General features: G+C 38.9%; 1 protein-coding gene and 1 pseudogene across 3 annotated transcripts in view; both read right to left on the bottom strand.

Moving 5' to 3' along the window:
• The window catches only part of RYR2 (ryanodine receptor 2), a 725859-nt gene that overhangs the window by 501686 nt on the left and 198310 nt on the right, over positions 1-25863 (bottom strand). For both annotated transcript variants that reach the window (XM_081249359.1, XM_081249358.1), the window contains exon 2: positions 20535-20654. In XM_081249359.1, the coding sequence (XP_081105485.1) occupies positions 20535-20654 (120 nt within the window). The remainder of the gene's footprint in view (positions 1-20534; positions 20655-25863) is intronic.
• On the bottom strand, positions 10225-11159 carry LOC308615530 (non-selective voltage-gated ion channel VDAC1-like; annotated as a pseudogene). Its single transcript has one exon. The product of its transcript is annotated as a non-selective voltage-gated ion channel VDAC1-like (transcript).

Here is a 25863-nt window from a genome sequence, read left to right as displayed (position 1 = left end):
ACAATGATTTGTATCCACCATTATAGTATCACACAGAACAGTTTTGTTAGGGAACTGTTGACCAAAACTGCCCGCCTCGGCCAGCACAATGATACCCACTTACATGAGTTGTCCTACAACTGCAGGTCCCAGTGAGAAACATGGTGCTGCCACCGAAAACTAATTGGAAGAATTCGGGAGGGGCCAAAAGGAGGGAGGAGACGCCAGCCCATAAGATGTCCTGCCAACCTCCTAGAATCCTTTGCTCTGGAATCCACGTTGGCTGAGAGATGTGTGCATCACCAGGAAAGACCCTGAGTCGGACCAAATATGGGCCAAGCAAGAGGACTGGCCAGACACAACCCAGAAACTCACCCTATTACCAGAAAACCTGAGACTGTGAGCCACGTGGCAGAGCAGTTCTCCTGGAGTCCTTTACCCTCCTGCTCTCTGCCCAGGTGCCCCTTTCCAATAAAGTCTTTTGCTTTGTCAGCATGTGTGTCTCCTCAGACACATTTCTGAGTGTGAGACAAGAGCCCACTCTCAGGACCTGGAAGGGGTCCCCCTTCCTGTAACAGTTTCCCTGCCCTAAAAATCCTCTGTGCTCCACCTATTCATCCCACCCTTCCCATAACACCTGGCAAACACTGATCTTTTTACTGTCTCCATAGCTTTGCCTTTTCCAGAGTGTCATATAGTTGGAATCCTACAGTAGGTAGCCCTTTCAGATTAGCTTTATCCTTTACAGAAAATAGTAAATTACTAATGAAAGTGCATGGTACCAATTCCACTGTCAATCGGTGTTAAGATGAAGCATCATTACGGTCACAAATATGAATATTTACTCTGGTAACATGAAAAACATTAAATTAACTTCCTTGAAGCAGGAAGACTATGTCTGTGCATTCTTTGGAAGATACAGTAGCATAAAAAAAAAGCCAAATGGGGCTTCCCTGGTGGCGCAGTGGTTGAGAGTCCGCCTGCCAATGCAGGGGACATGGGTTCATGCCCCGGTCCGGGAAGATCCCACATGCCACGGAGCGGCTGGGCCCATGAGCCATGGCTGCTGAGCCTGTGCATCCGGAGCCTGTGCTCCGCAACGGGAGAGGCCACAGCAGTGAGAGGCCCGCGTACCGCAAAAAAAAAAAAGCCAAATGAATTGGTGCACTGTCAAAATAGATACATCAATATTAATCAAGTCATTGGTCCAAAGAAGGAAAGTCAGTTAAAATCAGCCAATATTTATTAATCATCTGCTTCCTTCAAAAACGTACTATGCACTTGAGATATAAGATGAATAGGATGTTGCCTCTGCCTGCAGGTGTTTTCCTGGTAATTATTTCATAATAGTTTCAAAAAGTAAATGTAAAGGGTCATGTGATTTTGCAGCAAGGGGTACAGTAGAAGGAATTCACTATCCTTGAATGAGAGAGAGAGGGAGGGAGGAGAGGGGAGAGGAGAGGTGGATAGGAAGAGAAAGGAGGAGGGAGGAAAGGAAAGAGAAAGGAAGGGAGGAAAAAAGAAGTATCTTTTCAGGGAGGAGGGGATGCAAATAAATGCAGGAGGGCTTCACAAAGGAAGGCAAATTTGACAGCTGCCTAAAGGATGAACAGGCTTCCTTTAGGTGAAGAATTACTCAAGGATATTCCAGGGAGAAAGAGAACAGAGCATATTCAAAGGCAAGCTGTCTTCCAGCAAACTCAATCCGGCTGGACTGATTACACCTCCAGGGAAGTTTATGTGTGTCTAAATATACAGATCAGTACGAAATGACAAAGATTCGCTCTTTGACCAAACTCTCCCCAGGCACCTCTAAATCCTCTTTTCAACTAGGTCTCAACCTTGGCCTATAAAAACCAAAGACTCTCAAAAAAGATGATTTTGTCCATCCCTGTCCCCTGCCAAACTCACATTAAGAGACATAAGCATGAACACAGTTTCTAATGGCTCAAGGCCACAACCCTAGTGTGACTCTAGCCCCTGCTGAAAGGGCCTCCATGAGAAAGCTCAAGGCCACCAAAAGTACTTTGTTCTAACCAACACCTGACAACAGGCCCCACCAACCTCTCTAAGAGCATTTACTAAAAGGACTTCCAACGGTGAATCCTTCCTCTGTCCCTTTCCTATATACTAATATCTCCTACAACTCAGGAGTGTCTTTCTCAAGTAGCTGAAAGCTATTCCTTTGAAATGTAATCATCAGGAAGGATGGCACCCCTGTCTCCCAGTCTCTCTGGGAGAACAGAATCCTAACTTCAATACTTGCCAGCTAGCAGACACAGCTGACCTAATCAATATTTATATCGACCAACCCTTTGCAATTTTTCCCTTCCCTGACCCTACTGAGTCCCCATGTGCCCCCCTCCCTATTCCCTCATTCTCCTCTTAAAATACCCAGTAAAGTCTGTATGAATTGACATTGAGTTCAGTTCATGCTGGGCTCTCTTCTCTACTGCAGTAGTATATTACTGATTACAATCTGTCCTGACCATTTTAACTAGTGTCTGGCTTTGCTCATCTTTAGTAGTAATAGAGGCTGAAATAACACAATCCACCGTTCTAAAGCATTCAGTAGCTCTCCTTATCTTTCAAATACAGTTGTGCTGGTTGCATGGCATTTGAAGCCCTGCCCCAAGCCCAAAAGAACACTTGGGAATTCCCAGTCACTGACAAATGCCTCTTCTTCTCAGTCCTTTGTCCTTGTCCTCCTTCTGATACGCATACTTCCACATCACACTCTACTTATCTACATTTATATTATATTCATTTATTCTTTCATTCATTCATATGTCAAACACATTCATTAACTTATTAATTACCATCTGTCAAGGAGTCCCACTCAAATGCCACGCCTCTACATTCCTAAAACTTCACTATTAGCTCCACCCAGAGTATTCTTTCCCAACTAGAGAACAGGGTGAGTACATCTAACCTGCAGGCAGAACATTTTTCTTCTATAATATCTTTGATTATTGCTCCTATAGTATTTGTTCTAGCTTCTCCTTTAGGAATATAATATTTTCTACATGTTATATGAGGGAGAGACGCACTATAGTCCATGGGCCAAGTGTGGTCCACTGTCTGTTTCTGTACAGCCCATGAACTAAGAGTGCCTTTAACCTTTTTTAATGGCTAAAAAAAGCACAAGAAGTAATATTTTATAAACATAAAAATCATAAGAAATTCAAATGTCAGTGTCCATAAATACAGGTGTTTTTTGTGATACAAAATACAGGTGTTTTTGTTTTTTACATACTGCCTATGGCTGTTTTCATGCCACGATGTTCCAAGAACTGAGTAGTTCTAACAAAAAGAAAAAAAAAAAAACATTTGATTCACAAAGCAGAAAGTATTTATAGAAAAAAGTGTGCCAACCCCTGTATTAGGTAACAATTTGCTGCAGTGTGTTCACTCCAATGATGGTTAAGTCATACTCTCAGATCTAGAAAAAAAGATGGTGTGCAAGACTTTTTTTTTTTTTTAAACAGGCATTCACTCAATTCAGCTCTGATCTTCTAACTTAGCAGCTTCTCCTTCCCAAGCCTATACTTCCACAATCCTGTTCCTATCTCCGCATATGCCTTTACTACTTTGAGAGGACTAACGCTTCCAAAATGCACTGGGTCATCGCCAGCTTCCTGCCTACCAATGCCCATGCCATTTGGTGGGAATCTGAGTTGATGGGACAGAGTGGGGGAGGGTACAAAGAACTGCTTATTCACACTATGCTTGTTAGCACAGCCTGTGGGTCAGAGGCAGAGAGGTTCGATGGACTGAAGTGCCTGCCAATCTTTCCTTAGTGTTTGAGGTAAACCTGTGTGTATCAGAGGTGAATTCCAGGTAGGTTTTTCTCCAACTGGTTCCATCTACCTTATAATTAGTGGATATCTCTGCCAGATTTTAGATTCAATTGTTTTTCAGTCTAAGATTTCAGTGTTTTCTTAAGTTTTCATTTCATTTTGAGACACACTGACCAGAAGCTCATCTTTGACTACAATGAGAATTTCTTTAAAATCTTTAAAATATTCCAGGAATGAGTCTTTAGCTCCTAAGACAATTTATTGATGCTGTATTATTCAAGTATTCCATAAAATGCTTCCTCCTTCGGGGATTTCAATTATGTCATCTTTATCCTTTCAAGTCACCACCCTTTCCTAAATGGGTAAGCAGCATCAATATGTGTTTAAAACACTGAAGAATTATTTCCATACAACTTATAAATTATAATTTAACAAACAGTTCCATTCTGGCCAATGGAATGATCTGCCAAAAACTGTTAGACATTTTCTTATAACTTTTCTGTTTTATCAGAACTTTAAGCAATCATTTATTCTTTAGAGACTACATAGTCATACATTATTAGGGTACTTCCTTTCTGCCACACCTACCACGTACTTTGTTTTCCTATTAATGTATTGGGGAAAAAATAATTATATAACTAAAACACAAGGATTCTGAGAAACAAATAATGCTATTAATAATTTATGTTCTTTCCCAAACACATCGGTCTTTTACCTCCCTTTTGCCCAAAATTCTTTGAAAGTCACAATGAATAAATAGAAAATGGCAATAATGTTAATATTTATTTTCCTAGAATTGTTTTATTACCTCAATTAATTTTTATGAAAAACACTGAGAAAGCATCTGATATTTAAAATGTTTTATAAACGATTTTAAAGTGAATCTTTCTTACATCATCCAGCATTTATCTTATACTGACATTTTTATTATTCAAAAATTCTCACTTGAATAAGAGCAGCAGTTCATCTGGAATATCACAACTATTATGCATCATTAATATACTAATACATTATTTATGATGGTGAATAATATCCTGAAATGAGAAGTCACTGAAGATAAAATATTGCTCTATCATGTTCCATTATGGGAAGATATACTTTTAATTAAAGTGATGCCATAGGAATTGGAAGAAAGAGTTCTTGATATTGTCTTACCTAAAAGGCTCAACTTCCTTTTTGGAAGCCTAATAAAAATCAATAGTATTGTTTTATAGGTACGGTAAGTATGGACCAGTCTTAGAAATATAGAATCATTGGAGTGTTGGGCTGAAACAAATCTTAAAGATCCTCTTACTATATCCGTCCTGAGTCCACAAAAAGAGTAGTACCAGAAAATTATATGTGTAGCAATAAGATCATTAAACAAGAATCCTATTTTTTTAATGAATTTTCTTTTTTGAGGGACCACTCCATTACTATTGATAAATGACTGGCCTAAGACAATCATTGGTCCCCTTTCGAACTTAATGTAAACTTGAGTTTGTATGTGTGTAGGTATGTATGTGTGCACAAGCATCATTCCATATATGTGTATCTTTCAGTGTATGTTCTGACTGGTCTGCATATATGAAGGCTGTTGGTACACTGATTTTATAACTCACTGTTCTATAAATGTCTCTCATAAGTCCATTTTTGGTAGTTTTTCCACTGACTCATTTGGTAGTCTTAGACATATAATCAGATCATCTGCAACTACAGATGCTTTACCTCTTCACATCCAAACTTAAGTCTCTATGTCTAATAACACTGGCTTGTCCCTCCAACACACATGCACAGCAGAGATACTGAACATCCATCTTTAACTTATTTCCAATTCAAGCAACAAGTGTATGGGGATATAGGTATACATATAGCTGATTCACGTTGTTGTACAGAAGAAACTAATACAACATTGTAAAGCAATTATACTCCAATAAAACACACAGATGGACCTAGAGATGATCATACTAAATGAAGTATGTCAGACAAAGACAAATATCATATGATATCACTTATATGCGGAATAAAAAAATTATACAAATAAACATCTGCAAAACAGAAACAGACTCACAGACACAGAAAACAAACTTACGGTTACCAAAGGGGAAAGGGTGGGGGATGGATAAATTAGGAATTTGGAATTAACAGATACATGCTGGGGCTTCCCTGGTGGCGCAGTGGTTAAGAATCCACCTTAAGTGACTAAGCCCATGTGCCACAACTACTGAGCCTGTGCTCTAGAGCCTGCGAGCCACAACTACTGAAGCCCACACGCCTAGAGCCCATGCTCCACAACAAGAGAAGCCACCGCAATGAGAAGCCCGTGCACCGCAACGAAGAGTAGCCCCCACTCGCAGCAACTAGAGAAAACCTGGTGCAGCAACGAAGATCCAATGCAGCCAAAAATAAATAAATAAAATGAATAAATGTATTAAAAAGAAACAGATACAGATACATACTACTATATTTTAAACTGATAAACAACAAGGGCCTACTATATAGCATAGGGAACTACATTCAATACCTTATAATAACCTGTAATGGAAAAGAACATGAAAAAGAATATGTATATACATATTCATACACATATATATGTACATATATATGGAAGGTATAACAGAATCATTTTGCTATACACCTGAAACATTGTAAATCAACTATACTTCAATTAAAATGTAAAAGGAATTAATGTCTACTCCAAATAGATACATAAAATTCACCATGTTAACTATTTTAAAGTGTGTAATTCAGTGACATTTAGCACATTCACAATGTTGTGTGACCATCACCACTAACTAGCTACAAAAAATTTTCATCATCCCGAAAGGAAATCATGGACCCATTAAGCAATCACCCTCCATTAAACCCCTGGCAACCGCTAATCCGCTTTACGTCTCTATGGATCTGCCTATTCTGGATATTTCATACAAATAAAAACCATAAAATATGTGAAAATAAACAAACAAACCACTAGTGTCCCACCCCCAGTAAATAAGGTGCTGACTTTTGAACTGAAGTGTGCAAGTGTGTGTGTGTGTTTGTGTGTTTGTGTGTGCATGTGCGTTTGTAAAATAAATGTTAAGGAGCTATCCATCAATTCCTATTTTATTATTTTTTGAAACATTGATAGATTTTAAATTTTGTCAAGAGACTTTTCCCTACCTTCAGGGATGTCTAAAGAATTTTTCCTCTTAGCTCTATTAATATGAAGAATTATACTAATGGATTTTTTGGTATTGAGCCCCTCTTGGATTCCTGGAATAAACCCCACTTGGTCATGAGGTATATTTTAATGCAACATTGTTTTCTGTTAAAAACATTTTATTTTGGAATCATGTATCAATATTCCTAAGTAAAATTGTTCTATAATTTTCCAAAATAATTTTTTAAGATTTTGGAATCCATGTTATACTTACTCAATGAAATAAATCTGGAGGTTTTCCTTCTTTTCCTATCTTTGGAATAATTTAAGCTGCATAGTTAAGTACGCGTTTATTTGACCCTGGTACAATTCTTGTCAGGAAATTCTTTTATTACTTTATTTTATGACAATTAGTCTGTTTAGACTTTCTGGAGTATACTTAATTTTTCTACAGAATGATTCATTTCATGAAGATTTCCAAATCTATCTGCATATAACTGAGCAAATGGTCCCTTAGGATTTAATTTACTGTGCTGTGACTGTTTTCCTTTTTGTACCTTTATGTAACTTCTAATACACAAGAATATTTGTACTTTCTCCCTTTTTCTTAGTTTGTTGAATTTTTTCAAAGAACCAATTTTTAAATTAACTCATCAATTTCCTTTTTATCTTTATTAATTCTATCCTGTTGCTTTCTTTTGTTTACTTTGTTATTCTTCTAGTTTTTTATCTGCTTGTTTAATCCATTTATTTTCTTTTTAATTTTTATTAATACATGCATTTAATGCCAAAAATGTTCTCCTGATAAGTTCCTTAGATATGCCCACATATTCTAAAACATCATGTATTCATTTTCATTACGTTTAAGAAATTCTTCCGTTTTACTTGACATTTCTCCTTTGACCTAACATTTACTTAATAGTGTGCTTTGTAAATTTCAGATAGAAATAGTTTCTTAATAGTTTATGGCCTTTGTATGCAAAGTGAGGTTGGCTAGAATCTTTGACACATATTTTCTTTCCCTAAGTTTCTTAATATGTTACTCCATTTTCATTTGGCATAAAGCGTTGGTCTTAAAAATAAGTATCATGACAATCTGACTTTCCTTCCTTTAAAAGTAACTTGGTCTTTTTGCCTGGATTCAAAAGATTTTTTTTCTTTACCTTTAAACTCCAATAGCTTTACTGTGATTATCTGTATGGGCCAACTAAGAAGATGATTTTCTACATAGGCACTATGCATTTTCAATGTGTGGTTTCAGGCAAGTGTTCTTGAGCTTTGGTTTTCTTCCCAAGGTCATTTATTAAAAGTGCATTCTCTTATACCTAACATTTTCTGTTGTCCTTTTTACTTCAATGCATTATTTTATACCATATTTAGGTTCACAGCAAATTTGAATGGAAAACACAAAGATTTTCCCATTACTCTCTGCCCACAGACATGCTAAGCCTCTGCCATTATTAACATCCCTTACCAGCTGGTACATTTGTTTTAAGAAATGAACCTTCATTGACATATCTAATCACCCAAAGTCCACAGTTTTCACTCTTGGTTCTGTACATTCTATGGATTTTAACCAATGTATAATGGCATGTATCCATCATTAGAATATCATACGGAAGAGTTTCACTGCCCTAAAAATCCTCTTATTCATCCCTCCTCCCTAACGTCTGGCAACCACTGATCTTTTTACTGTCTTCATAGTTTTGACTTTTCCAGAATGTTATATAGGTGGAATCCTACAGTATGCAGCCTTTTTGGATTGGCTTCTTTTACTCAATAATATGCATTTAAGTTTCTTCCATGTCTTTTCATGGGTTGATAGCTTCTTTCTTTCTTTTTTTTTTTTTTTTTTTTTTTTGCAGTACGCGGGCCTCTCACTGCTGTGGCCTCTCCTGTTGCAGAGCACAGGCTCCAGACACGCAGGCTCAGCGGCCATGGCTCACGGGCCTAGCCGCTCCGCGGCATGTGGGATCTTCCCGGACCGGGACATGAACCCGTGTCCCCTGCATCAGCAGGCGGACTCTCAACCACTGAGCCGCCAGGGAAGCCCGCTTATTTCTTTTGAGTACTGAGTAATATACCACTATCTATATGTAACACCGTTTATTTATCCATTCACCTACTGAAGGACATGCTGGTTGCTTCCAAGTTTTGACAATTATGAATAAAGCTGCTATAAACATCCACGTGCAACTTTTTGTGTGAACATTTAAACTTTCAACTCCTTTGGGTAAATACCAAGGAGCATGATGGCTGGATCATATGGTCAGAGTATGTTTAGTTTTGTAAGAAGCCTCCAAACTGTCTTCCAAAGTGGCTGAACTATTACGCATTCCCACCAATGACGAATAAGAATTTCTGTTGCTTCACAAACTTTTCAGCATCTGGTATTGTCAATGCTCTGGATTTTGGTCACTAATAGGCACAGTGGAATCTCATTGTTTTGTTGTTGTTGTTTTTTAAGGTTTCAATATTTTATTCAAGTTTTATTTTAAGTGCTGTTAATTACAGCATTTGAAGATGAGGAACTAATTCCACATAAAATGAAAGACTCTAAAATGTACCCATTAAACTGCTAAAAAATAAACTGAGTGGCAAAAATACAACATAAGTTCAATTTAGATTCTGAGTGTTGTCACCATGTGATTACAGTCACATAGACTCTTCCCAGCTTGCAGCTGGAGCTCTTAGAAGCTATTCCATACTCTGGTGCAAGGGCAAAAAAACACAACATGAGAAAAAACACAATTAAGTCCTGAATTATTGGCTTCATCACATCCACCTTCTCCACCCCAAAATGGCACAGAAGAAACAGCTACCACTCCCTGAAGACTACTTTTGGTGTAAAAGAGGTGATGGATTGGGGTGGAAAGAGTCCCGGCCTAAAAAAGTCCCTTTCAGATGAGTTTGTATACACCATGAAAGAGCCTCTCCTCAATCAAGGTAGGAGACCAAGGTTCAGTTTTCAGGAAATCACAATTTCATTCATTTACTTAATACGAATTTACAAATTACAAAGTACCTGCAAATTACCAACTTCCACTTGCAGCCATTTCTAGGTAAAAAAGAAACCTGACATCTCTAGAGGGGCCAGCAAGCGCCCCCTCAAGTCTACAGCTGAAAGGACCTTTTTTGAAATTGGGTTTCTTCTGTACCTCTGAAAGGGTAACACCCTAAAGCGGAATCACCTTTAACCTGGAAGTCTAACATGATATTTAGCGATACTTGCATCCCAGATAGACAACATTAAAAGGTACACCAAATTCTGAAGGTAGCTATGCTGCCAAATAGTTTAAAATTAAATGACTGTACAGTATTCATTTATGCTTGAAACTCCAGCCCTAGACCAAGCTTGGGGCCACCAGCACTGACATTCTTGCCATCCAGCAAGTGTCAGTTTGATACCTGGCTTTAGGGTCTGAGTATATTCTAACCCTATCAGGGTGGAGTTGTTCACTTTAGCCGAGAAGCAGGAGTCAGGGTTGATCTGGTACTTGGCTGTGATTCCGAAGCGAGTGTTACTGTTTCCTGCTGTCCAGGCCAGATTAACAGCAGTCTCCATCTTCTTGTTCACCTTCTGATAAATGGAGCCGCCAAACTCTGTCCCATCATTTACATTAGTGTGAAGCTGGAATTCATATTCATCGGTCTTGTAGCCAACCGCAAAGTTGCTCTGGATCACTCGAGACTTTGTGGTCTCAAAATTCATCTGGTAGTCAGCCAGCCAGCCAGCCCTCATAACCCAGCACGAGAGCACCCGGGTGGAAGGCCTGGCAAGGTCGAAATCCACGTCACAGCCCAGGTTGATAATGTTCCCACTTGGACCCTGTCTTGATTTTAGCATTTTTTTCCCCAGTGTTTGGTGAGAAGGATGAATCGAAGGTCAGCTTCAGGCCACGTGCAAGCTGATCTTCCACAGTAATCTCTGTGCCTAGTGTGTTGTCAGTGCTCCATTTCTCCGTAAACATCAGACCATATTCGGTCCATCTGTAACTTGGTTTCCAGACTGCCCGGCAGTTTGGTGGTCTCAGTGTTGGCTGAACTTGAGCTTGTAAATTCCAGTCCATTCTCAGATTTTGTTTGCAAATCAAGTTTTATTAAGCCAAATGCACAGCTCTTAGTGAAGACATCCCTGGCAGATTTGCCAAGATCAGCATACGTGGGAGGCACAGGCATCTTCTGCTCAGAAGCGGTGGCAGTGGGCTCCGCCGTGGCTATGGCGGGGGCTGCAGCGTGAGGAACAGAGCGAGGGGCGGGGCAGAGGGCCTATCTCATTGTTTTAATTTGCACTTCACTAATGACATAAGACGTGGAACAACTTTTCATGTGCTTATTTGTGATCTATATACAGGTATCCCCTGCTTTTCAAAAGTCTATTTTTATGCCAGTTTGCTTTTAGGGAAGATCTACATTAGTACCTGTTGGCTAATCAAAAGAAATCGGAAGAGGGTTTTTGCTTTTACGAAAAAAGGCAAAAAGCAGAAACAGCGTTCAGCTTTTGTCTTGCAGCAAGCCATTATATAGATCCAGCCCATACTATCAGCAACAAGAGTGGCACCAAGGAGCATGATGGCTGGGTCATATGGTTAGAGTATGCTTAGTTTTGTAAGAAGCCTCCAAACTGTCTTCACGCAGTCCTTCCTCAGAAGCTACACTCAGTATCAAGCAGCCATAGCTTTGACTGTCTGTGAGCATCTGTGCTTTATCTCAGTTTAATTTGTGCATCTGTTAGCAAGATGTGTCCTAAGGTAACTGCTTGTTTGCTTTAAGCCATTTTGCCATATGAAAAGTTTCATAGGAATGCTCTACTTTCAGATGGCAGGGGAAACCTGTTATCTCCTTAAATGAGGTGTCTTAGGGCCTGTGGCCCATTTTTTTAATCAGGTTGTTTCCTTATTTCTGAGTTTTAAGAGTTCTATATTTTGGAAACAGTCCTTTATCAGATAGGCCTTTTCCAAGTATTTTCTCTCAGTCTGCGACTTATCTTCTCATTCTTTTGACATTGTCCTTCTCAGAGCAGAAGTTTTTAATTTTAATGAAGTCCAGCTTATCCATTCTTTCACGGATCATGCCTTTGCTGTTGTAATTAAAAACTCATCAACACACCCTAGATCATCTAGGTTTTTCTAACTACGTTATCTTCTGGGATTTTATAGTTTTGCATTTTACATTTAAGTCTGTGATGCATTTTGAATTAATTTTTGTCAAGGATGTAAGGTCTGTGTCTAGATTCATTTGTTTGCAGGTGGGTGCCCAGTTGTTTCAGCACCATTTGTTAAAAGGCTATCTTAGCTCCATTGGACTGCCTTTGCTCCTTTGTCAAAGAACACCTGACCTTATCTGTGGGACTATTTCTGGGCTTTCTATTCTGTTCCATTGATCTACTGGTCCTATCTTTCACCATTATCACATTGTCTTGATTACTGTAGATTTACAGCAAGACTTTAAGTTGGATAGTGTCAGTTCTTCAACTTTGTACTTCTCCGTCAACACTGTTGGCTATTCTGGTTATTTTTCCCTCTCCAACTAAACTTTAGAATAAGCTTGTCAATATTCACAGAATAACTTGCTGGGATTTTTACAGGGATTGCATTGAATCTGTAGATCAAGTTAGGAAGAACTGACATTTTGACAGTATTGAGTCTTCCTATCCATGAACACAAAATACCTATTTAATTTTTCTTTGATATCTTTCAAAGTTTTGTAGTTTTTCTCATACAGATATTATAATGTTTTATTAGATTTATACCTAAGTATTCCATTTTGGCATGTTAATATAAATGGTATTGTGTTTTTAATTTCAAATTCCACTTGTTTACTGTCAGTATAGTGGGAAGCAATTGACTTTTGTATACTAAATTTGTATCTTGCAATAATTGCTTATTAATTTTAGGAGTTTTTGGTTGATTCTTTCAGATTTTCTACATAGATTTATAACATCATCTATGAACAAAGACAGTTTTATTTCTCCCTTTCCCATCTGTAGGCCTTTTATTTCCTTTTCTTGTCTCAATGCATTAGCTAGGACTTCCAGTACAATGTTGAAAAGAAGTGATGAGAGGGGATGTTCTTGGCTTGTTCCTGATCTTTGCGGGAAAGCTTCAAGCTTCTCACCATTAAGTATATTAGCTGTAGGTTTTCTGTAGATAATCTTTATCAAGTTGAGAAAGTAAACTAAGACTATATGGGAACTAAGAGTTTTTTTTTTATCATGAATGCATGTTGTTTTTTCCAACACAATTTCTGTATCTATTAATATGATCATGTGATTTTTCTTTTTCTATTGATGTGATGGATACATTAATTGATTTTTGAATGTTGAACTAGACTTGTATACCTCGAATAAATCCTATGTGGTCAAGGTGTATAATTCTTCTTATACATTATTGCATTCTATTTACTAATATTTTCCTGAGGATTTTTATATCTATGTATAAAGAGATATTGTCTGTAGTTATTTTTACTTGTAATGTCATTATCATATTTTGATATAAGGGTAACATTGGTTTCATAAATGAGTTAGGAAGTATTCCTTCTGCATCAATCATCTGAAAAAGATTAAGAATTGGTATAGTGTCTTCCTTAAGAATAATAAGTGGGGAAATTCCCTGGTGGCACAGTGGTTAAGAATCCACCTGCCAATGCAGGGGATATGGGTTCGAGCCCTGGTCCAGGAAGATCCCACATGCCATGGAGCAACTAAGCCCACGTGCCACAACTACTGAGCCTGCACTCTACAACCCGTGAGCCACAACTACTGAGCCCTCATGCCACAACTACTGAAGCCCACGCACCTAAAGCCCATGCTCTGCAACAAGAGAAGCCACCGCAATGAGAAGGCCGCACACCGCAACGAAGAGTAACACCCACTCGCGCCAACTAGAGAAAGCCCACACATAGCAACAAAGACCGAACAAAGCCATAAATGAAAGAAAAAGAAAGGAAGAAAGGAAGAAAGGAAGGAAGGAAGGAAGGAAGGAAGGAAGAAAAAAATAATAATAAGTGAGTAATCCATTGGGCCTGGTGCTTTCTGTTTGGAAAATTATTAAATGAATACATATGTATATATTTAAATACAGTATTGCTATTACTACTTTCAACAATCTGTTAGGTCAATTAAGAATAAGAAAAATAAAAGATTTTATTTTAACCACTCATTCTCTGATGCTCTTCCTTCCTTGCTAAAGATTAGAGTTCTTGACCTATATATTTTCCTTATTACTGCAAAACTTCTTTTAACATTTCTTGCAAAGCAGGTCTACTGGCAAAAAATATCCTGAATGTTTGTTTGTCTGAGAAAGTCTTTCTTCTTCACTTCTGAAGGGTAATTTTGCAGGATATTGAATTCTGTGTTGGTATAGAGTTTTTTTTTTTCTCTCAACACTAAATATTTCACTCCAGTTTCTTCTTGTTTCCAGTGGTGTTTTGAGAAGTTGGATGTACTTCTTATCTTTGCTCCTCCATTGGTAAGTTTTTTCCCTCTGGCTTCTCTCTGGACTTTTTCTTTAATTTTCTGTACCTTGAAAATTATACGCCTATGTGGAGGGTTTTTTTGCATTTATTCTGCTTGGTGTTCTCTGAACTTCCTGGATCAGTGGTTAAGTGTCTGACATTAATTTGCAGAAATTATCAGTCTTTACTGTTTCAAATATTTATTCTATTCCTTTCATCATGATTCTACAGAACTTCTGTAGGTGTCCTACAGCTCTTAGATACTCAATTCTGTTATGGTTTTTCTTTCAGTCATTTTTCTCTTTGCTTTTCACTTTTGCAGGCTTCTTTTGAGATACTCTCAAGCTCAGAAACTGTTTGCTCAGCGACGTCCCATTTACTAATAAGCCCATCAAAGGCATTCTTAATTTCTGTTACAGTGTCTTTGATCTCCAGCATTTCTTTTTCCTTCTTTCCTAGAATTTCCACCTCTCTGCTTACACTGCCCATCTGTTCTTACAGGCAGTCTACATTATCCATTGGAACCTTTAGCATATTAATCATGGTTGTTTTAAATTCCTGGTTTGCAGTTGAAAGTCTGGTGGGCCTGGATTACCTACAGATATTATTCTGCTCCTTCTTCTCTGTGACATATAAAATTAGATCTACATACATAATGCAAAAATGTAAATAATTATATAAATAAATGTAAATTAATTACTCCACTTATACAGTATACATAAATTATATGTGATTATTTATAAATTATACACAATTATATATAAATTATATACATTATATATAATTATATATACATATAACTATATATATATAGTTATATAAAAGAAACAAATAAGGAGAATTATGTCTACAGGCAACAAAAGCACACCAGATAAACAGATAAAAATTGAGATGAGCTTCCTTGCACGCTTGGGAAAGGAGGGTGGGTCAGCATAGCTTTTTTTTGTTTGTTTGTTTGTTTTTGCGGTACGCGGGCCTCTCACCACTGCGACCGACCTCTCCCGTCACGGAGCACAGGCTCGGTACGCGCAGGCTCAGCGGCCATGGCTCACAGGCCCAGCCGCTCCGCAGCATGCGGAATCCTCCCGGACCGGGGCACGAACCCGCGTCTCCTGAATCGGCAGGCAGACTCCCAACCACTGCGCCACCAGGGAAGCCCAGCATAGCTTCTGTAGCTTCAGGGTCCTACAGCAACTTGTTCTGCTGTTTTCATCTAGTGTTCAAAACAAGGCTTTTTGATTATGAGATCTATTGGCTGTTTCCCTGCCCCACTTTCACCTGGTCCTTCTTTATCCTTTGCCCCTATCCACCCTGCTCAATCTGAACTGGATTCCCAACAATTTCCCCTCAGAGCAGGGCTTTGTCAAGAAAAGAGCCTTATCTGGTTAGTTTCACAAGTCCATAAGCCAAGATTGCTCTAGAAACATCCATCCTTATCATAGTTCCTTTGTTCCTTCCTAGTTTTAGCTTCTAGTTTCACATTGGCCCACTATGCTTTCTAGTGAGTACCCCTTACCGGTTTTCAGAGACAACAGAAACCATGTCACCTCCCCTACACTTCCTCCCCTACACTTACTGATACCAGAGGTGGGGATAACTTGTCACCTAGTTTGCTTTAGATATTATGTTGTCTGTGGGTTTCAGGTTTTGCCATCGTCATAGGTCTGTTTTTATGTGGAGATTCAAGGAGATTAAAAACTATGCCTCCCTAATAACTTCTCATTTCTCCATAAACTTTTTAATAATAACAAGGTGGGTATCTCTGAAAATGACTAGTTCCAAAGAACAAAAGCCCAACTTTTAAATTCTAAAATATAGAAACAAAGTGTCATTCATATAAGGAGTGTGCAGTAAATATCCATAATTATGAATTATGAATAACTAAGTAAACATATCATCAGATTTAATGCTTACATTTTCTGCAAGAAAATCTATGCTGGAATTATGAAACGTTCTCTTTCAGGCACAGATCAGCCTGAATAAATATCCTAGGAAAATTTCTGAAAAAGTAAGTCTTGCATTTGATTAGAAGATTATGTAGCTTAAGGTTTTTCTGGGATCATTTCCAGGAACATGTATATAATTTACAGTGACTGACTACTCAATGCCAACAATAATTCTGTTCTCCCAACCTTTATAATAAATGCAGGAGACACCAATTTGAGGGGTAAAAAAAAAGGCCATCTCTCATTTTCTACCAATGAATGTCAAATCCAGATATATCTGCATGAAACACATCTGCACCCAGGCTTAGACAGTTTAAACATCAACTGAAATCCACAGTTTTGACTCTTTGCTATTATAGAAAATTAAAAGTCTATTTTATAAAATAAATTGCCCTAAGACTAGTGGTTGCCTTTCAAATTTAATAACCCATTAAACCTTATGAATCACTCACTAGTGCTTCATGCTAAAAAATAAGAAAATAAATGAGCTATGCCCAGGTCCTCAGGGAATTTAGAAGCTGGTGTATGGTACCTGGGAGTATATATACTTATGTATTCAGGGAGAGAAGATGTTGTGGACGTTACACAGAATTAAGCCCAGGTGAAAATATAACAGAAATATAAATAAATCACTTAAGAAAAACAGAGAGAAAAACAGCCCAGAGAAGGGACTATTTGAGATAGGCTTTGAAGGACAAGCAGTATTTCACCAGCAGGAAACGTAAAGGAAGGATATACAAGTCAGGGAGAACAAAGTAAAACGGAGATATGAAAAAGAACTGACACAGTAGGGAATCATCAAGTAATCTGAGTAGGTGAAAGAAAACAGTATTTATGTTGTAAGAACTTTAAAAAAACAAAAGTTCAGATTGGTTTACTGGACTTCAGTTGCTATTTTATTCTATGCTTGATAAACAATTTCAGTATCTCATCTTAAATACAAATTTTCAGATAAACCAAAAGAGAATAACAGAGCACGACAACAACAAAAATGGTTGAAATGGTCAGTTCACTATGTCAACAGTCACAACTAGATAGCCAAGTATCCCTGCGAAGAATTAACCAGTTTATTTTTTTTCCAAAAAAATTTTTCAGTTTTTTTGAGATATAATTGACATGCATCACTGTGTAAGCTTTTACTGAAGTATAGTTGATTTACAATATTATATTAGTTTCAGGTATACTAACATGGAGTATACTAGAGTGTTCCACGTATGTTCACTTCTAGGATTTTATGGTTTCAGGTCTGACATTTAGGTCTTTAATCCATTTTGAGTTTATTTTGTATACAGTGTGAGGAAATGTTCTACTCTCATTCTTTTATAGGTAGCTGTCCAGTATTCCCAGCACCACTTACTGAAGAGCCTGTTTTTTCTCCACTGTATATTCTTGCCTCATTTGTCATAGATTAATTGAATGTAGGTGCCTGGGTTTATTTATTTATGGGCTCTCTATGCCGTTCCATTGATCTATGTGTCTCTTTTTGTGTCAGTACCATGTTGTTTTGATTACTGTAGCTTTGTAGTATAGTCTGAGGTCAAAGAGCATGGCACCTCCAGCTTTGCTCTTTTTTCTCAAAATTGCTTTGGCAATTCAGGTCTTTTTGAGTTCCATATACATTTTAGGATTATTTGCTCTAGCTCTGTGAAAATTTTATGGGTATTTTGATAGGGATTGAATTAAATCTGTAGATTGCTTTGGGTAGCAGACATTTTACCAATATTATTTCTTCCAATCCATGAATAGAATATCTTTCCATTTCTTTGTACCATCTTCAATTTCCTTCAACAGTGTTTTATAGTTTTCATAGTATAGGTCTTTCACTGCCTTAGTTAAGTTTATTCCTGGGTATTTTATTCTTTTTGATGCAATTTTAAACAGGATTGTTTTCGTTTCCTCTTTCTGAGACTTCATTGTTAGTATATAGTAAGCGGGATTGGAGTGTTTGCTGGGCTCGGGCTGTGGCGTGCACTGGGGCAGTCACAGGCAACCAGGCAGCCATCTCAGCAGTTTTCAACCTGCCCTCTCCACCTTGCTTCAGGAGCAAGCCAGCACAAGCACACTGCTCACAGGCAAAATTCAGGCTTCCCATAGCTCTCTCCTTTGAGTCCCACCAGCCCTCCCCCCAGCCAAAGGGGCTCATTTAACTGTGTCAGACCCCAGGGCTGGGGCATCCAATATGTAACAGGAACTGCTGACTCCCCAGGGCAAATCTCCACCCGTGTAATTTCTCTTTTCCTCTGAGTCCCCTCCCAAAGGCACAGGTGCCAACCTGCTCACTTCTCTTCCCTTCCTACCTGATTCCATGAGGATCTTTCTTATAGCCTTGGCTGTACAGGAATCTTTCTGCCAGTCTCCAGTTAGTTTTCAGTGAGAACTGTTGCACATGTAGATGAATTTTTGATGTGTTTGTGGGGAGAGGTGAGCTCCACCTCCTCCTACTCCTCCCTCTTGATCTATTTCAAGATTAACCAGTTTAAATGAGTGCCTAGACTATTTCAGTGCCTTGACTGCTACATGACATACCTAACTATAGCATGAGGAGAGTTCATTTTTAGTACTGGAAACCAGCTCTTATATTAAAGGACCAAGAGAACCATAGTCAGTACAGTGAAAAATAAAAACCCAGCTAACTAATTGGCCTGGTTCTAGGCACGACAAAATTCCAGAAACCACAGGGAAAATACTAGATATTAAAATCCTTAATAAGTTCTTTTAAGAAGAATATTTTTCACAACGGATACCTACTGTGGTAATTTTCACAAAGAGAATGCTCAATAAACACTTGTCAAATTAAAAATAAATCTAGGCAGGGCCATAAAATGCATAATGTTTTGTCACCCACCATTACAATATTAATAATGTGACTTGGCATTAAATTACTATAATAAATAAGTCATATGTATACATTGATCAATGTTATTCCACAGAGTAATGAAAGGGGTACTGTGATATAAAGGGAAGAATCAGGGACTCGAAGCCAAAAGACCGAGGTGTTAACTGTGAAAAGCTATTGACGACACTTGCTTTGAGTCACAGGAAGCCTTTGGTCTAGTACCTGCCCTCTACTAGCCCCCATGTCCTCATGTGTACAGTGACTATAACAGCAATAACCATGCACACATTCTCCTATTGTGACAATTACATGAACTCATGCAGGTCAAAGGACTCTGTAAACTAAAGAGTGCTACACAAAACATTATTAAATTGACAGTTTTCTGGTTGATTTTCTACCACCAGAAACATCTTCATTTCCTCTCTTTCCTTTATTCTACACAGTCATCTATCAGCACATCCTCTAAATCCTACAAGTCTATTCTCAACCCCCCCAAGTTTCCCACCACCGTTGCTTCTCATCTGAAGACCCAGCAGATGCCCTGCAGACTTCTGCAGGCACCTTCCACCTGCTCTCACTGCTTCTAATCTCTCACCAGAACCCAACCATGCTGGCAACTTGATCTTGGACTTCTATCTTCCAAAACTGTGAGAAATAAATTTCTGTTGTTTGAGCCAAAAAAAAAAAAAAAAAAACCACAAAAGCCTCTAATCCACAGAAGAGCTGAATCAAATATTTACTTAAATATTAAATCAAACTGCATTGCTCACCTGATCCAATGGCCTCCCTTTATACTAGGAAGGAACCTCAATTGCTAACCAAGGGCTGACAGGCCCTTCACCTTTCCTCACCAGTGGCCCCATTCAGGGTACTAGAGCTGCAGTGGCTTACCTGTTTTTCCTTAAACACTCTGCAAGCACTTTCCTAACGAGGGGCCCTTGCATTGCCTGGTTCTTTCCAGAATGGTCAAGAACTTAGTACTTCTCCCTCCCTCACTTCATTCTGCTCAAATATCACTGCCTCAGAAAGGCCTTCATTAATTACCCTTTGCGAAAGGGTGAGTCCTTGCCTTATCGCTCTCCACCCTGTTACTACTCTGCTTTTCTTCACAGCCCTTACCGGTTCTGAAATTATATCACTTATTTACACTGTTTACTTTTCCCCTACTATATATAAACAGCATGGGGCAAGGACTTTGGCTATTCCTGTTAACAGGCGCATCTGAGTTATTTGCAAAGAGTAGGGGCGCAACTGAAACTTTGCTTAATGAATAGGGAAAAGACTATTCAATTTTCTTTAGTTTCTGTTCCATAGAAAAGAGCAGAGTGCCCATAAATAACTTCAATGCCCCTATTAAAACCCGAATGTTTGAGTAGCCTGGAAAGGCTTTATCCCACCTTGGAATTCGAAGTGGACTCCAAGAAGCAAAGTCTGTTGCCAAACCCTTCTGCGGCCAAACACAGCTTCTGTTGTTCTTTGTGGATGGTTGCAGTACACTGCAGAACCACTTCATCATCCTGCAGAGGGGAGGAGAAGAGAAAAAAGTGAGATCTAGCATTACTGAGTCTAAATCAGATCCACAAGGTTATTATTTAATGCTTTTTAAAATCAGAGAAAAATACGGACTTCCCTGGTGGCTCAGTGGTTAAGAATCCACCTGCCAATGCAGGGGACACGGGTTCGATCCCTGGTCCAGGAAGATCCCTCATGCCACGGAGCAACTTAGCTGGTGAGCCACAACTACTGAGCCTTCACTCTAGAGCCCGCGAGCCACAACTACTGAGCCCACGTGCCACAACTACCGAAGCCAGCACGCCTAGAGCCTGTGCTCCACAATGAGAAGCCACAACAATGAGAGGCCCGCACACCACACTGAAGGGTAGCCCCTGCTCGCCGCAACTAGAGAAAGCCCACGTACAGCAACAAAGACCCAATGCAGCCAAAAATAAATTAATTAATTAATTAATTTAAAAAATATATTTTAAAAAATCAGAGAAAAATAAATATAAGAACAACTGTCCCCAAAAAAGCCAAAGAATCAATTCCTAGTGTACTTTTATTAGCAAAAAAAAGATAACTGGGGGCTTCCCTGGTGGCGCAGTGGTTGAGAGTCCTCCTGCCGATGCAGAGGACACAGGTTCGTGCCCCGGTCCAGGAGGATTCCACATGCCGCGGAGCGGCTGGGCCTGTGAGCCATGGCCGTTGAGCCTGCGCAGCCGGAGCCTGTGCTCCGCAACGGGAGAGGGCACAGCAGTGAGAGGCCCGCGTACCACAAAAGAAAAAAAAAAAAAGATAACTGGGTAGGGGGAGGCGGGAGAAGTTATTGCTATTCAAGGCAATCAACAGCTTTTTTTTTTTTTTTTTTTTTACTGATCCCCAAAGGCAACCTACATGGAGAAAAGTAAAATACAGGATTTCCACGTTAGCGCTCTTACACACTGCTTTAAATCATCAAAACTATCAAAAAATGGTCTGACATATTCCTAGGACATCAAGTATTATCAAGAATGGAACACATTCCACTAGCAAGCACACACACATCGTTCCAAAACTGACACAGGAAAACAGGTCAATAACAGAGCTTCTGGGTTCAAATCAACCTGAAAAGTCATCTTAGTTCAACCACACATTGGCAACTTGATCATCTTTGAAATGATCCTGGATTGCTTAAAAATGTACAGAGAGGTGATTTGTTAGTTCAGTCCTCTGCAATCCAACACTTGGTTTCCAATCAATTAATTAAGCAGGGTTACAGGAAAAACTGTACAAGGGAAAGATGATCCATGGCACGACCCAGTACAGGCAGCATGAGCACCACAAGATGCACAGGCTTTAGAATTAGCAACAGCTGGTTTCTTACCCCAGTTCTGCTGTCTACAAAATGAGAAGGGAAGTGAGATCAACTAAGTTACACAGTGACTGACATAAAAAAAGGCCCTAAATCAACAAGAAATGCAAGATATCATTATCATTTTTTAACAGGTTCTAAGTGGCAAATGCCTAAAAAGTCTAGCCATTTATATTTTGACATTTCAACCTCAAAGAAACAGGATACTTAACAGAGAAAAAAACAAATATACTCACCAACCCTTTTAATTAGAATCAAAGCATAAAAGGAATATGAGTAAATGCTAGATGCTCACCATGGTCGAATAGTAGAGTGGAGGTGATAAGATACAGCAAATATTCAAAAGCAGAAAACAAGCCTTTTTGGTTAACCTAAAGAATATGCTATATCAACTGGAAAAGTACAGCTATAATTTAATACAAACCCTTATCATGCTATATATTTGCTTTATTTCCTACGTGGTAGCAGCAATACCTAATAGCTGGCTCATAGCACCGGTCACAGCCAAGTCCAATCTCTTAATAATTAGCTCCCAAATCTCCCCACAGTGCTCACTGATATCCAGTGAGCATTCAATTGTTACATTTTAAAAGTCAATTGCTAAAAAAAAAGCACTATTTTCATATAATGAGTACATATGAATATTAATTCATGTTCAGCATGGCTATAATAAAAAATGAAGTATATTTGTTGCTTATATAATCTGCAAGATCAAAGATACATCATGTTTTCCAAATAGGTTTATAGTAACAAAGAACTGAATTGTGCTGCACTGTGCTCAATGCCTTCCCAAACCGCCACAGTCTTTTGCTATCTTGTCTCACCCTATGAAACTAACTCTAGCGAGTAAACTACACTCTTGGGTAAGATAGGTTCGTTTGGATACTGGAGGCTATCTAAACACAGTTAGTAAATAATTACTGTAATGTACTAATTAAAGACATTTTAGGAATGAGAATAAGAAAACACAGCAAGATATAAGGCAGGTGAGAATAAGAGTGCTACCCAGTAAGCCCAAAAGAAGAGAAGGTGCACCATATTTACCGAAAATACAGTGTATGCCAGTCCTGGCATTACTTAATCCTCACAATATCCCAGTAATATACAGATTATCCACAGATATACACATGAGGAAAATAAGGCTCAAAGTAACTTGTTACTCACAGAGGGCTGAACATACTTATTTCTAAGAACTGGTCATTAAACCTAATTTATTTGAATGTAAAAGTCCTCAACCCCACACTGCTTCCAGAGGCTCAGTTGATTTTTTAAGAGACTTGTTATATAGAGAAGTACTTCTCAGTCTTTAACATGCATCCTTTCACCTGTAGGTCTTGCTAAAATACAAGGTCTTGGGTAGATTTTGCATTTCTAACAAGTGCTCAAGTACGAGGGGGATTCAGAATGGGTCCCAGAAAGGATATGGATCCCAGAAAAGATGTGAGAAGTCTTTTATAAGAGTTTGGAGGCAGTCAGTAACAGCTGAATATTAAAATAAGTCTGTGGACTTTGGACAGAACCAGAAATGAGAGCACATTTCTGGAGATGCTCATTAATATGTGATACAAACCAACTATATAAGGGAAAGGAACCAACAATGTACTGAACATTCTATTAAATTAATAAAACCAACTCACTTGTGCAGTTTCCTTACAATTTAGTGCGTCAGCATTGTGTGATGAAGCGCCTGGGCACGAAGTAACACGGAGTTCAGGGAGCCCTGCCACGCCACTAACAAGAGAGCCATGACTACAGCTTTCAACTATGATCCAACTTTGATGGATCCTAGCCTGACACACTTATAAGGCTTTTTCCAGTTTATCTGGGAGCTGTTTCTATTTTACATTCCAGTAAATGAAGAGTTCCTTTTTGACTGAAAGTGAAATATACTGAGCACTCATGGACCAAACACCAATTCGTAAACACCTGCCTATTAATTAACCCATCATTCATCTCAAAGCACAATTTTTTCTCCAGAACCACTGTGGTTGGAGAGCCTACTGACTATGCATTTTAAAAGTTCTTGGGCCTCCCTGGTGGCGCAGGGGTTGAGTCCGCCTGCCGATGCAGGGGACATGGGTTCGTGCCCCAGTCCAGGAGGATCCCACATGCCGCGGCGCGGCTGGGCCCGTGAGCCATGGCCGCTGAGCCTGCGCGTCCAGAGCCCGTGCTCCGCAACGGGAGAGGCCACAACAGGGAGAAGCCCGCGTACCGCAAAAAAAAAAAAAAAAAGTTCACCATCTGTATTGTATCCAATGCTATCTGTCAAGCAGATCAGATTAAACTCCATGGAAACCAGGTGCCCAATGAAAATAAACGTTTTACTTAACACCCAAGGGAATCATACCACTGTTCAATTTAGACCACTGCTCCATAAATATACGTTGGATTGAATTCCTTTTGTTAAATGCTCCTGTATTTTTCCTATGACCTTACAGCTCTTCAGCACAGAGATCAATTATTTATGGGGGGGAAAGCCAGCACTACAATACTGCATTCCAGGCAATTTTGTGAGGAGTAAATAAGACATGATTTCTCTAACAAATGCTGCCATGTCTGCTGTAACAGTACAAGATGGAAAATAATTATCAAATAACACCAGCAACAGCTCCTTTCACACATTCATTTATCACTGAAATATTTTCTGAGGACATAATATGTGCTAGGAAATGTTCTAAGCCCTTGAGATGATTTACAAAATAAATCAAAGATCCCTGAACTTATTAGGCTTACATTCTAGCAGGGAATAGAGACAATAAACAAAAAGACAATAAGTTCATAAATTATGTTAAAGGTGAAAAGTCTATGTTAAAAAAAAAAATTGGAACAGGGTAAGGGGCTCATAGTGCTGCTGTGGTGGGGAAGATTGAAATTCTGAATAAAATTAACGGGTTTCATTGAGGCAAAGACTTGAAGCAGGGAAGGGGCATCAGCTATGTGAGTATCTGCGGAATGGGCAGTCCAGGCAGAAGGAAGGCCAGTGAAAGCCTCTCAGGCAGAAGACTATCTGGCATGTTCAAGAAACAGGGAGGATGTCAGTGCAGCTGGAGTGGATTAAGCCAGGGGGAAGAGGATGGTGGGAGATGAAGTCGGAGACTACAGAGCCAGATCAAGACAGGCCCTGAGCCCAGCCTAAAAGCCAAAAGCCCTTGGCTTTTACTGAGGGACAGGGAGTCTGTGCCATAAAGAAATGAAGAGTTAAGTACTATTATTATGCTTTTGAGTATTAACAGATGAGAAGAAGAGGCATTGTGAGAGTAAATCCCTGTTACCCAGCAAAGTGGTTGAACAGGATTCAAATCTGGGTCCACCTGACTCTATAACCTAGACTCCTAACTTCTGTGCTGTACTGCCTCCTACAATGATATAAAATCACTGCACTAAGAGTCTGGCTAGGAATCTACCCAGAAACTAACCCTAGTATAATCCCCTGGTTCCCATTCATCAAATATGTTTTAGTGATGTGGCTATAGGTAAAGTGAATAAAGTTACTATATGCAGATTTAACTGTGTTAAAAACAAAACCAAATGAAAAACAAAATCACATGAAAAACAAACTTACATAAAATAACAAGCAAACTTCTGTGAATCGAGGAGCAGCAGGAAATGGTGAGTTGAGAAAAAGAAGGTTGTCTGTATCATTAGTAGGTAATTAAAATTTAGTCAGTGATTAAATTTTCGACTGAGAAATGGCTGTCCGAAGTAGTGCTACTTAATGGATTTTTAGGAAAGGAGACAGAAAGGCAAAGCAGAAGACAGAGATCAACACAGACAGAAGAGGAGGAAGGGACCTTTTTAACTTCCATTTCAGAGATGGAAAAATACCTAGTTTTCTGGGCTATCGAAGAAAGAATGAATGTGTTAACATCTGCCATATC

Source organism: Mesoplodon bidens, assembly GCF_964165515.1.
Source record: "Mesoplodon bidens genome assembly, chromosome: 1".
Classification (NCBI taxonomy): Eukaryota; Metazoa; Chordata; class Mammalia; order Artiodactyla; family Ziphiidae; genus Mesoplodon; species Mesoplodon bidens.
The sequence above is the reverse complement of the archived record's forward strand: the minus strand, read 5'-3'. Positions and strand labels throughout refer to the sequence as shown.